Here is a 13,986-nt window from a genome sequence, read left to right on the forward strand (position 1 = left end):
AGCTCCCTCTCTTTCTGCCGTGACCCAAGGCTCCACTCGGATTGGTTACCGCATCTCGCACATGGGTTGCTCACGTTGCCCAGAGTGCGCGAACGAGGACGCAAGAGTCGGGATTGAGTATAGCCATGCAACTGTAACTGCATACCCAGCGCAATGACTATACCCCATTGCACTCCAATGAATATTCTACCCAAATGTATGTACATCGTATGTACATGCCTGATGTACGTGGGTAAGCATATCGTATGTTCATACATATTTACAACGTAGGATAGATTTGTGGTAGGTTGTGGCTGCAAATATTGTAGCGTAGTGAATGCTACGTTACGGCGGACGAAAGGTCGTAGTATTCTGGAGTTTTGGCCTGGAGGCCTGCACTACCTTAGGCAAAGCCTAGGAAAATTTTACCATCGTACGGAACGGTGGCTCGGCCAGTGTGTGTTCGCGGTTCGCTTTATTAAGGTATTATTTGTTATTTATATTTCGCCTTACGTCTAAGGAATTCTCTTGAATAGTACATTGCAAATTTTCCTTAAGCTTAGGGGGTTTGTTTTTTGACAATAATATAACAGTATAATAACAAAAGATTTTTTTTTACAATAATATAGTAGTATAATAACAAGAGAAAGATGGTTGTATATGTAATTGTACTATGGTTGAGTATCACGTGGTGGTTGCCGTCCTAAGGCCATGACGAGGTAGGTGAAAACTTGGTTCGCTCCGTTACACCGGGGGGTGGCCTCTACTTCTCAAACTTGAACAGCTTCCTTTGACTCTGGAATTGGACTAAAGTATGGTCCGGGCCTTTTCTGGTCGCGCGGGCGCGTTGCCTTTTCCAGAGGAAGCACCAACGTCGCGAGTTTCCTTGTGGATGCTTAACGGTGATGCCTTGGAATACGCCCTCGCTGTTGGCTATTGTCGCCGCAACTGGTGGGCCTTCGTGGCTGGCTATGAGTCGCGTATCAGTGCTTTCGTATGCGGTATCTTGGGTTGCGTCGGCCGTTGGTTGCAGCTCCCCGCTGAAGTTGTGGGTGTCAACGGTTGTGGTGTTAGCGACAGCGGGGTTGCACGTCATGGCGAGTAATTGGTGCTGGGCATTCGCATCGGGTTGTACTATCGGCGGACCATATTTTAATGCTTAGTATAAGTGGTTTGTTGCGAGGCCATGGTGTTGCATCAAGGGGCGGTCGACATGGGGATATTGGCCACGGTTTTTCTGGCGGCCTTGCTGCGTTTTCGTGTTGCCATTCTGCTTGCGCTGTAGGCGCTCTTTGATAGCCAAATCCTTCCATCGGCGAATAATTCATCTACTTCGTTATTTATTGCCAGCTGCATAGCGGGGTTGCGCGGGCAATAACGTTGTTTCAGCGGCTGGTTGTGCCGGAGCATGATTATGTGCTCTGCGGCTGTGCTCGGTCCAGTGCGTTTTAAGGATATGGTCTTGCGGTGCTCCAGGAAATCTCCTAGCTCCTGGTTCTGCTTCTCGTTGAGGTGCGCTTTCTCCGCTAGGCCGCACAGAGCGGGTGTCGCCCCTACCTTTGGTGGTATAGCGCAATGTGATGACAATTCCTCGTTTTGCTAGGAAGTCCATTCCTAATATTATCCGCTCCGCCAGGTTGGAAATCACTGTTGTATTCAATCCTGACGGGATAGGCGTGCGTGCTTGCGACGCAAGTTTGATCCGCGAGTTGTACGTCCTGCTGATTGGGCAGGGGCTGGATGTTGCGCGGTACCAAATGCGCGCGCGTGCTCTCCTCGACGTACGTCAGCGTGGCTCCTGTGTCCACCAGCGCCCGTAACTTCAGGCCTTCGATGGTGATGTCGGCGTCGAAGCGGCCGTCGATGTGTCGCCTCTCAGGTTGCCTTGATGTAACTGCGGCGGTGCGTGAAAATGTAGCCGTCGGAGCTGCTGATGTGGATTGCGACACCGGCAATCCCTGGAGAAGATCCCATCCTGTCCGCATCGCGAACAGAATAGCCGCCGCGCGCTGATACAGTGGATGCGTGTATGTCCGCGCTTCTTGCATCGCCAGCAGGTGTTCCACCCGTCGTACTGGTTTCCCACGGTCGACAAACTGTGCGCCGCCTGTCGGTTTTGTCTGGATTCCTCGTTCTTCAGTAATTCGTACTCATCGGTGAGCTCCATCAGCTCTTCGATGGTCTGGAATTCATTCCTTTTCACGAAGAGTCGGTACGAGATTTTCGGTCGACTTCCTGGTTCTCTTTGCTCTGACAAAGTTGCTCAGAGTGCTGCGTAGCTTAGCGACAGTACTTCCTTCCACTAGTAACTGGTGTTGTCTGCACTCTTCAACTAACCTCTCTTTCTTGAGAAGATATATCCAGCCCAGCGAGTCGACGTTCAGCGTCGTGGTGTTGTTTTCGCTCATCCGTGTGTCAGTTGTTGGTTGTGGTGTGTTCGGTGAATCCGCTTCCGCAGTGTTGGTGCTTGTTGAAGTTTTTGCCCATGCGCCTGCAGAGCTGGGTCCATGCTCGGGCACCATTTATGAGGTGGGTTTTGTCGAAGGAAAATTTTCGAAAATTTTCGAAGGAACAAAATCAAAGCTTCGAGGATAATCGTAACACTACGTTACAGCTTCCAGGTGCGTCAACTGCACTCTTCCCCTTTCTTCTCACCTCCTTCCCCTTGGAAGGAGCAGACTTGAAAGAAAGACTTGACGTGTCTGAAAGCTGACTAATTTGCGTTTGTGACATTCGATACGGTACTAGGGTCCTGGTACTCGATTCCAAAAAATATCGTTTTAAACTATCGACTAAAAAATATCGGTATCGAATGCCAAAAGTATCGATATGGATCGTATCGTATCGAAATTCATGTTCCTAAATATTGGCTATCGTAATCAATGGAATAATCGTGTGTCATTTGTGGAAAGCACAATTTTTCAGTTAATTAAAAGCCATAGCAAATAACTGTTCCAAATTTGACGTAGGTTGTAGATGTTCAAGTATAAAAAATATAAAAAAATATAAAAATAGATTAATTAACCCGCGCGATATCGCGATCTTTACCACGACTGCAATCGACGCACAGATGTATGTAGCCATCAACCTGTGGTTGGATGTGGTCAATTTCGATTATGACATTTAGGTTGTCATCGCGTAAAATCTGCCTTGATCCGTCTGCCTTTTGGTTACAGAAAAAATATTTAAAAGGATAAAAGAATGTTTTGTGCCTATTCACATTTGGGAAGCGTGGGTCGAAAACCTACACATAATCGTTACATACCCAGGACGAGGCCTACTGGTGAAAGGAATAGGCCCGTAGAAGCAACGTAAGCAAATTAATGCCAGATTCCAACAATGCTGCATTGCCAAAATTTTTATTATTAGTTAAAAATGAAATATAACTGCAAGATTAATGAAGATTACCCAAATATACCAAAAGGTATTTTGGTTCAAATCAAGGATTCCAGTTGGTGTGAATTCAAATTCATAAGTTGTTAAAAAAGCATAAAAAAGCAAATGTTAAAAAAAATCGTGATTGGGTTAATTTTCTTAAAGTTTCTATAGAACTTATATTTTTTATATAGTTTGCTAAATTACAAGTATAATATCTTAGTAGGTAAAGTCGCCATGAGTAAAACAAAATTGCACAATATCGCATAGGTGCCGGAACATAATTTTTTCATAAGGCCCGTTAGATGTGCTCATTTTTATCTTGTAAATGTATATGAAAACAATTGCATCTCTAACAATTTTTACACACGTTTACTGCAGATCATACCAATTCGATGTTCTAAGGGATTTGTCGCAAATTATAAGCAAGTCTCCCCGCAATGTGAGACGTATTATTGAACATAACGCAAGTTCCCGGGCTTTCTTCAACCCACAACGTATAAACGATGTTCTATCCAGAACAAAAGCCACAATCACCGCAAATGGTATAAGTGTAAGCTTGGATGTCGGCTTACCGATGCGAAGGCGTGCCAAACACTTAATTGATATCACTTTCAGTGGCGGGGGTCTGACGAAATCAAATTTACTTGCCCCGCTAATTGGACATCAAATGTAAGGACGTATTCATCATTTTCCAGAAACTAATATTATCTTAACCCCTGCAGTGAGTTTGCGCGACACTTCAAAACTGATCGTTCGATAGATGCCGAAATGAAGAGAAATCCTACAATATTCTCTAGGCTAAAGACTGCTTTCGGTGGACACAAAATAGAAGCTGAATTGTCTCATGCACAAGCGGACACCTTAAAAAAATTGCTTCAGAAAGGTGGAGAACAGGGACCAAACAAAAATGAGGTAGCCAATACTTACTATTTTGAAATGTGGCTGTGCTAAAAGTTTTTTTAAGGTGGACAATATCAAAATAGCGTTCGCTGAAGGATATTTGGCAGCTGCAAACTCTGAAGAATCGCCAAAATCAGGGAAAACTATGAAATATCTTAAAGTGAGTATAGATTAAATTAATTAGCCATCACCATAATAAGAGATCGACAAAAATTCATTATTGTGTATTTTTTTATTTTTTATTTATACATTTTATTGAAAAAAAATGAATTAATTAACTGAATCAAAATTGCCGCTGCAACCACATAAATATAGTAGCTAATATAGCAACTCAGTTGCCAGTTGCCATGTGTAATACCATTTTAGCAACTGGCAAACCAACAATCGGCCCATGAGTTTAAACAAATACTGTTATACATACCCACAGCCCTTAATATACTTTCGCGCTGGTTATCCAATGTATTTTTTTAATTCAAAATATTTTCACCGACAATTCTCTTTTATTATTCCAGTCATGCCACAGGGATTTTTTTTATTGCAATAATTCGAAATCGACCAAAATTCATTATCGTTTCTTTTATTTTTAATTTATACATTTTACTGAACAAATAATTAAATAGACTCATTCAAAATTTTCGCTGCAACCACATAAATACAGTAGCTAATATAGCAACGTGAGTGCGAAGAGCTTAAAATGCTGGCCGACAGGAAGAATTCCCGAAAATTTTGCCAAAGATTTAGGCGACTTACGGAAGGTTTCAAGACCAGGAGGCAACTCTGTAATGCGATACGAAAGAGCAATGCGATGCGAAAGGCAAATACGCCGTAAGTAATATTCTGTGACGATTGCCTATCGCATCGCATTTCTCTTTCGCATCGCATTGCAAAGTAGACCACCAGTGCGTACTCCTATAAGAACAACGATGACGACCTATTTACCGATATTCAGAACATACTTAAATTATGGAGGGAACACTTTTCTATCCTACTGAATGGTAACAGCACGGAAAGTTGTGGAGAAGAAGAACCCGAGCCCCAGTCGATGATGACGGAGTCGATGTTGTACCGCCTGACTATGACGAGGTACGAATAGCAATAATGCGGTTGAAAAACAACAACGCTGCCAGCTGAGCTATTCAAGTACTGTGGCGAGGAGATTATAAGGTGCATGCATCAACTCTTATGCAGAATATAGTCAGATGAACGCATGCCCGACGACTGGAATTAAAGTGTGCTCTGCCCAATCCACAAGAAAGGTGACCCCGCCATTCGCGCCAAATACAGCGGAATCAGCCTTCTAAGCATAGGTTACAAAGTCTTATGGAGCGTATTGTGTGAAAGACTGAAGCCTACTGTGAATGAACGGATTGGGCCTTATCAGTGTGGCTTTAGGCCTGGCAAAACCACCATAGACCAGGTATTCACAATACGCCAAATCTTGGAAAAGACCCACGAGAAAAAGATCGACACTTACCACCTATTTGTCGACTTAAAACCGCTTTCGACATCACTAAAAGGAGTTGCCTATACGCCGCTATGTCTGAATTTGTCATCCCCGCCAAGCTGATACGGTTGTGTAAAATGACGCTGAGCCCGTTGGGCCGTTCACCACCAAATGGGATTTCAGACAGGGCGACTCCCTTTCATGGGACTTCTTTAATCTGATGTTGGAGAAGATAATAAGAGCTGCAGAACTGAAACGCTCAGGAACAAATTACTACAAGAGCGTGTAATTGCGGGCCTATGCCGATGACCTCGACATCATCGGTAACAAAAACCGCGAAGTCTGTTCTGCCTTTTCCAAGTTGGATAGGGAAGCAAAGCAAATGGGTCTGGTGGTAAACGAGGATAAAACGAAGTATCTGCTGCCATCAAACAAACAGTCAGCACATTCGCGGCTTGGCACCCACGTCACTGGTGACTGTTATAATTTCGAAAAATTGGAGAATTTCGTTTACTTGGGAACCAGCATTAACACCGATAATAATGTCAGCATTGAAATCCAACGCAGAATCACTTTTCCAACAGGTGATGCTTTGGACTGAGTAGGCAATTCAGGAGTAAAGTCCTCTCTCGACGTACGAAAACCACACTCTATAAGGCACGCCCGTGCTGGTATATGGCGCAGAAGCATGGACAATTACAACATCCGAGAAGACGGCTCTTGGAGTATTCGAGAGAAAGCTTTTGTGGAAGATTTATGGGCATTTACAGGTTGGCGACGGCGAGTAGCGCAGACGATAAAACGATGAGCTGTATGAGCTTTACAACGACGTGGACATAGTGCAGCAAATAAAAATACAGCGGCTCCGCTGGCTTGGCCATGTCGTTCGAATGGATACTGACGCTTCAGCTCTGGAAGTATTCAACTCGGAACCCGCTGGTGGTAGCAGAGGAAGAGGGAGGCCCCCACTGAGATGGAAAGACCAGGTGGAGAAAGACTTGGCTTCACTTGGCATCTCCAATCGGCGTCAGTTGGAACAGAAAAGAAACGACTGGCGTGCTTTGTTGAACTCGACCAAAATCGCGCCAAATAAAAAGAAGAAGAAGATGTATTAAAATGTATGTTTGTGACCAGTGGAATTTACTTCTGGGATTAATTTTTTTATTTTCGTGTTATATGTAGAGAATTTCTTTTACTTGGGAACCAGCATTGAAATCCAATGCAAGATCACACTTAACAAAAAGTGCTTCTTTGAACTGCATTTCAGTAGTAATATCATCTCCAGACATACAAAAACCACACTCTGTAAGTCACTCTTCATGCCCGTGCTGGTATATGGCGCAGAAGCATGGACAATGACAACATACGATGTTGTTGTAGCCGCTACAACAACAACAACATACGATGAGGCGGCTCTTGGAGTATTAGAGAGAAAGATTTTGCGGAAGAATTACGGGCCTTTACGCGTTGGCGACGGCGAGTACCGCAACGGTGAGCTGTATGAGCTTTACAACGACATGGACATAGTGCAGCGAATTAAAATACAGCGGCTCCGCTGGCTTGGCCATGTCGTTCGAATGGACACCGACGCACCAGCTCTGAAAGTATTCAACTTAGAATCCGATGGTGGTAACAGAGGAAGAGGGAAGCCCCCACTGCGATGCAGAGACCAGGTGGAGAAGAACTTGGCTTCACTTGACATATGCAATCGGCGTCAGTTGCCACAGAAGAGAAACGACTGGCGTGCTTTGTTGAATTCGGATAAAATCGCTTAAGCGGTTACAGCGCCTAATAAGAAGAAGAAAAGAAGAAGAAATTAGCAACTCAGTTGCCATTTGTCATGTGTAATACCATTTTAGCACCTGGCAATCCAATCCAACAATCGGCCCATGAGTTCGATCAAATGCTGTCATACATACCCACATCCCTTCATATAGTTTCGCGTCGGTTGCCCAGTGTATTTTTTTAATTCAAAATATTTTCACCGACAATTCTGGTTTATTATTCCAAAATCATGCCACATGGATCATTTTTTTATTGCTCACTTTGAGGATCTCCTTTTGGCTCACAAGCGAAAGGGTAGAGGAGTACAATACCAACAAATCTTTTTTTCCGAAAATATACTTAAGAGGTACTCTTTAATTTCCTCACTTATGGAGGATCCCTCTTCAAGTTTTTGTGGAACTTTATTTCGAAGGAATACTACATACATAAATACCGTAAAGACACTGCAAGATTTTATTGTTTCTTTAACTTCATTATTCAATATTTCTTTTACGTATATAAACCGTTACATGTTACACTATCATATATGTACACTTATAAAATTTACTCAAACTAAAAATGATGTGATTTTAGCTGAAAGCGTTTTTATTACATCATATTTTTAATATGAACGTTTTGGCCACCACTTTGTTGTACAAAAAAAAATGAAAAAGAATAAAAATTATAGTTTTTTTTTTGGTTGCAGGTATTCCAACAACTCTTGGTGATTGTTGTCTTCATTGGTATTTTTTTAAGCTTATTTTCGTCATCCAACGGATCTATGTTCAGGTAAATATATATATGTATGTATATCGTCGTTTAAAGTCCGACACCTGTATCGTAGTTCTGCAAAACCTCGTAACTGATATTTGTGCCAAAAAAGATATTTGCTTACCGGAAGCTCCTTGCATCAAGTCCATATCCATTCATACTAAAATATCGATACATAGATATAAGAAGAAGAGATAATTAGGGATAAACAAAAGAACCGCTATGAAATAAAACAAGTTTTACTCTCCTATTAAATTTGAGCAACCTCCCATAAGAGGTTTTGCATTTTCGTGATACGCGGTTGTATTCTTTAAACGACGATATATGTATGTATATGTATATAAGATGTTTTCCTGACTGTTTGACCTTATATAACTAAGTCATTCACTGCATACATTAATCTGTTCATATATGTCACTCATTTTCGTATGAAAGTAGAATACAATTGGGTAATCAAGTAGAAGTCGATCCTGAAGAGATCCATGTAACATTCGATGATGTAAAAGGCTGTGATGAAGCTAAACAAGAATTAAAAGAGGTCGTAGAGTTTCTAAAAAGTCCCGAAAAATTTTCTAATCTTGGTGGTAAACTACCGAAAGGTGTTTTACTGGTGGGACCTCCAGGCACCGGAAAAACTTTGCTTGCACGAGCTGTTGCTGGCGAAGCGAATGTTCCATTCTTCCATGCCGCTGGTCCGGAATTTGACGAGGTACTGGTGGGTCAGGGTGCAAGGCGAGTGCGTGACCTGTTTAGTAAGTTTTAATTATTTTAAAATGTGATATAAATATGTATATATTCTATAAGCGATTTATGCACCCTTCAGAGGCGGCGAAACAGAGGGCACCTTGTGTTATTTTTATTGACGAAATCGATTCAGTTGGAGCAAAACGAACAAATTCAGTATTGCATCCATATGCGAACCAGACGATTAATCAATTATTGGCTGAAATGGACGGCTTTCATCAGAATACTGGTGTAATCGTACTAGGTGCTACAAACAGACGCGATGATCTAGATCAAGCATTGCTACGACCAGGTCGTTTTGACGTCGAGGTAAGGAAATGATTATAATGTGTGTATACCAGTGGTTAAAAATTAAATTCTATGATGCATCCATTGTAACATGTTGTTTGTTCCTAGGTTGTGGTTTCCACGCCGGATTTTACTGGCCGAAAAGAGATACTTTCATTGTATTTGACAAAAATTCTTCACGATGAAATTGACTTAGACATGTTGGCCAGAGGTACATCAGGGTTTACAGGAGCAGACTTGGAGAACATGATCAATCAAGCTGCTTTGAGGTAATTGATATTTGGTTTGTTACGATTTACAATATTATAGGTGTTTCTTGGTAGGGCCGCTATCGATGGCGCCGAAACCGTTACGATGAAGCATTTAGAAAGTGCGCGAGATAAAGTTCTCATGGGTCCCGAAAGAAAAGCTCGCCTTCCGGACGAAGAAGCAAATCTCATAACAGCCTACCATGAAGGTGGGCATGCCATTGTCGCTTATTATACCAAGGTGATAAAAAATTGTGTATATATTTACATCCATTTAATCGTAGTTTTCATAGGAGTCACATCCGTTACATAAAGTTACAATTATGCCACGCGGTCCTTCCCTGGGACACACTGCTTATATACCTGAAAAAGAACGATATCATGTGACCAAAGCACAGCTCTTAGCTATGATGGATACAATGATGGGTGGACGTGCTGCCGAGGAGTTAATATTTGGCACAGAGAAAATCACATCAGGCGCGAGTAGTGACTTAAAACAAGCTACGTCCATAGCTACTCATATGGTGAAGGATTGGGGTATGTCAGAAAGAGTGGGTCTTCGTACATTCGACAATTCGAAAGGACTTGTTGCAGCAGAATCTCTGGGTCCAAACACAGTGGAAATTGTTGACGCTGAAATAAAGCGCATTTTGAATGAAAGCTACGAACGCGCAAAAGCGATATTAAAAAAACACACCAAAGAGCATAAGGCTCTTGCTGAAGCGTTGCTGAAGTATGAAACTCTTGACGCAGAAGACATAAAGGCTATAATGAATGATTCGCGTTAGCTGGGAAAGGTATAGATATATTACGAAGTAACATATTCGGTAAACATTTTAATAAATAACGGTAAATAAAGACTTATGCTTTTAAGCCAGAAACAAAAAAATATTAAATGAAGCTATATAATTTCTTTCGGAGCTGTACATATTTCTTATTTAATTTCTTATTTATGGTTACTTATTTTTGTAAAGATGGCATTTTTGAGTCTGTTACATTTTCTTGTCCAGAATATGAGTTACTATTAAAACAAGGTTGTGTTGGGTCAGAATGTAAGTGGACGGGGCTATTACTGAATGCATCTTTCTCAATGAATTCGATCAACTCTGAACGTAGCATATACTTTGAATCAGAAGAATATCGGACTCGCGTCACTCACGTGACCACACTAATAGTACGGGAGCTAGCGACGTCGTGAAAACAGGCATTTCAAGCCAGCTGGTTTTTTGATATGACATCTCTCACTCCCTCGGTTAGAGTGGGGCCATCTGGCAGGCGGTAATGGTTAAGATGACTGCATCGTAACTTTACAGTTAAAAATGCTATTTTTTAAATCATTTTAGTAAAGCTAATTTTCTTTTCATTGGCTTTAACTAGCTTTTAGAAACATAGATTTATTATTGCCAGACATGTCCGTTTTTGCTAGCATTGTGCCAGGCGTCATTTTTTATTAAAAAAAATTTATTTTTCAACTCATTTTAGTAAAGCTCAAAATTTAATATGATGTTGTTTAATTAATATAAGGTGATAGCAGGAGTACAAAAACAAAAATTGACATGTATTTTGTTTTTGCTTTGGCGGTATAAACTGTCAAAATCTGTAAGAGTGTGTGTAGAAATTCAAACAAAATTTTTCAATTTGATATCAGAAGCCGTGCGGCGAAACACATACACAAAATCAGCTGAGCTAGCAACATCACCTTATATAAAATCGCCTTGAATGAATCTAAAATTAATGTGGCAGACATTAATTCGGTTGCTAAATCAAGAGCCTGATCGATTTAAAGCTGAAAAGTACTGTGCTGGTAGTGAGGGAGATAGAAGCAAAATAGTGAATTTTCATAGGACATTAGTATGAAAACTGGAAACTATAACTACTTATCTAACGTTATAACATACATCTAATTATTGGAATATCAAAAATTATATATATATATTTTTTCAAATACATTCGTTAAGGCAAATAAAAACTTAACACATTTCAAAATACATCAACTTGTAAAGTGTCGGAATAAAGCAAGAAAAGCAAAAGAAAAACACCAACATTTTGATATTTATAACATTTTTATATTATAATTGTGTCATAAAAAACACTGACTTACAACAAACATGCGCACTGGATGCCACTATCCAATTCCTATGCAGAATCGCTTGCTGATTCCGAAAATCGAGTATTTTTTCCATAAATAAGTTTTCGAGATATTTGCAATTTACCGTTATTCAGCTTAAAAAAAGTAGTTCCACTTAATCACGTATGTACATCTTATACGAAATGCAGCAAATGAAAGGTAGAAAAACTCTGCATAAACAGTATATATGTGCATCAGTTTTCTATAAACTTAGTTGTTTCTGAGAAATTCATTAATCATTCAAGATTTTTTTGAAAAAATTAAAAAAAAGCTGTCCGGAAATTCTCTCGAAAAAACGTTGCTAGCTCTTAGACTATAATAAAACCAAATGTTTTTTTACTCTTACAGCATTTAAGGTATTATTGGTTATTTTAGCGTTTTTAATTTAAAGCACGTTTGCTGAGTGCAAGATAAAATTTGCATGCAACTGTGCCGAAATAAATTTCCAGTACCTTTTCTGGATGTATGTACATTAGATGCCTTCTTTTGCTAAAGTATTTCAGATCCTCCCTCCGGCAGCAGAATATGAAAATAGAGGGCCGTTTTCACTTAGCTGTCATTTTATATGACTGGGCTCGGTCAAAACTGACTGCAAATGCATTTGACCGTATATGTCAACCCGTTTTCATTATTTTCACAACATTTGACGTCAAATATGACCTAATGAAAACCAAGCATTAGACGCTAAGAACCTAAAAAAATGAAAAAAGTTTAATTATTGAAAAAACTGGATGAGCTTCTCCGAAATCCATGATTTATAAGACTGTTTTTCTGTAGGTTTAGGTTCTTATATGAAAACACATTCATCTTGCACAAGAAAGAAAAAAAAAGATATCTAACCTCTTGAAGAATAAGCTGCTAAGGCGAATGGCGTACTCAGTGTTTTAATACAACTAACCAGAAAGTTACCCACGCGGCCTAAAGTGACTATTTGGTACTATTTTTCACGAATTTTCAAATTTATTCGTACCCGATAGTAGTAATTTTCCAAAAATTAATATACTTAAAATTGTAGTCTTTTAATGTAGTTTTTAAGAAAGCTAACATATTTTCAATTGAATTTATTCTAACTAGTAAATTAGGTTTAAGTGAAGCCATGTTGAAAACCGCTTTCCAACTTGACAAACATCATCACAAAATTTAAAAGCCAAAGCAGGCGTGGATAAAACTGCCGTACTGTGGAATACTTCATCTATATTTACGACTGATAATTATTACCAAGGAATAGGCTGGAAAAGGCAATATAAAATAGCGAAAAAGGCACTAGGTATTGCAAAAAAGGCAAAACAAAATAGCGAAAAAGGCAAGAAAAGGCACTAGGTATTGCATAAAAAGGTTTAAGGCACTAAAAAAAGACAGAACATACGAAGAACAATCAAAAAATACATTTATTTTATATTACAACTAAAAAGAGAAAAACTAGGAACTAGTTTCATTATATGAAAAATTTGTACTTTGAATCTTTTACTATTTTATCCGTTCGAGTTTCTAAAAGCTTAAACAGACGGCAGCGTTGATCAGGATTAACTCGGACTTAATTCGGATCAACCGCAGTTAATTCCCCGAGCTGATCCGGATCAACGCTGCCGTCTGTTTATGCTTTAACTCATAAAACTTTAATCTGTATAGTTGTAGTAACATTGAACCACAAGATGGATTTTGAAGGTTTCTGGCAGCATTTTCATTCGATTTTCGCGAAGAAAAGCCTTGAGCCCAATTAAAATGTGGAACGTTTGAAACGTTCATATTATCAGGAATAAGGGCGTTTTCCTCGCCCTTTACAATTTTATCCGCACCCCTCATTGTCTCCAAGCCTACGTTAGCTGAGCAAACGGCTTTGAATTTTTCCAACACCAATTTGGCAAGAGATCCCTGCGCTTCTATCAGCCGCATGGACATGTGTATATTTTTTAATTTAAAAAAAAATTGTAAATGCTATAATCACTTTTTTAAAGGTAGAAAAGGCAAAAAAAGGCAAATATCTTAAAAAAGGCAAAAAAAGGCAAATATCTTAAAAAAGGCAACATCAAATATGTATATAGAAGTTTCGAGCATTTCTGAAATTTACCGTTGTATGAAAAGTCGCCATAATTTTAGCCCGATTTCAATAGGTCCATTCAACATCAAAAAATTGTTACGAATTGTTACTAGTAGTAGTAGTCAAAAAGTAAGGTTATGTTTCACTTTCAAATGTAAACAAACTGTTAAATGATTTGATGAAACATAATTATTGAAATATGGATGAAAAATTTAAATCTATTGTATATTTTTTTTATTTTTATGACGATGGGAACTATTTCCAATTAAAAATAATATTGCGCGCCAAAACTTAACCGTCAGAA

At 39.6% G+C, this 13,986-nt stretch overlaps 1 protein-coding gene across 2 annotated transcripts; it reads left to right on the top strand.

The window, feature by feature from the left end:
* The first annotated feature begins 2,851 nt into the window (after positions 1-2,851).
* LOC108360762 (ATP-dependent zinc metalloprotease YME1 homolog) lies at positions 2,852-10,412 on the top strand. Of its 2 annotated transcripts, none has more exons than XM_017613184.1 (10): positions 2,852-3,290; positions 3,736-4,026; positions 4,080-4,269; positions 4,322-4,417; positions 8,172-8,254; positions 8,672-8,988; positions 9,060-9,289; positions 9,377-9,537; positions 9,592-9,757; positions 9,810-10,412. In XM_017613184.1, the coding sequence occupies exons 1-10, from the start codon at positions 3,181-3,183 to the stop codon at positions 10,302-10,304; spliced, it is 2,139 nt and encodes a 712-aa protein (XP_017468673.1). In that variant the 5' UTR covers positions 2,852-3,180; the 3' UTR covers positions 10,305-10,412. The 2 variants fall into 2 exon arrangements, with proteins under 2 accessions (XP_017468673.1, XP_017468674.1); XM_017613185.1 differs by having other exon boundaries at positions 2,853-3,290; positions 8,675-8,988.
* The last annotated feature ends 3,574 nt before the right edge of the window (positions 10,413-13,986 follow it).

Source organism: Rhagoletis zephyria, unplaced genomic scaffold (assembly GCF_001687245.7).
Source record: "Rhagoletis zephyria isolate East Lansing unplaced genomic scaffold, Rhagoletis_zephyria_1.1 Rzeph_scaffold_00624, whole genome shotgun sequence".
Taxonomy (NCBI): domain Eukaryota; kingdom Metazoa; phylum Arthropoda; class Insecta; order Diptera; family Tephritidae; genus Rhagoletis; species Rhagoletis zephyria.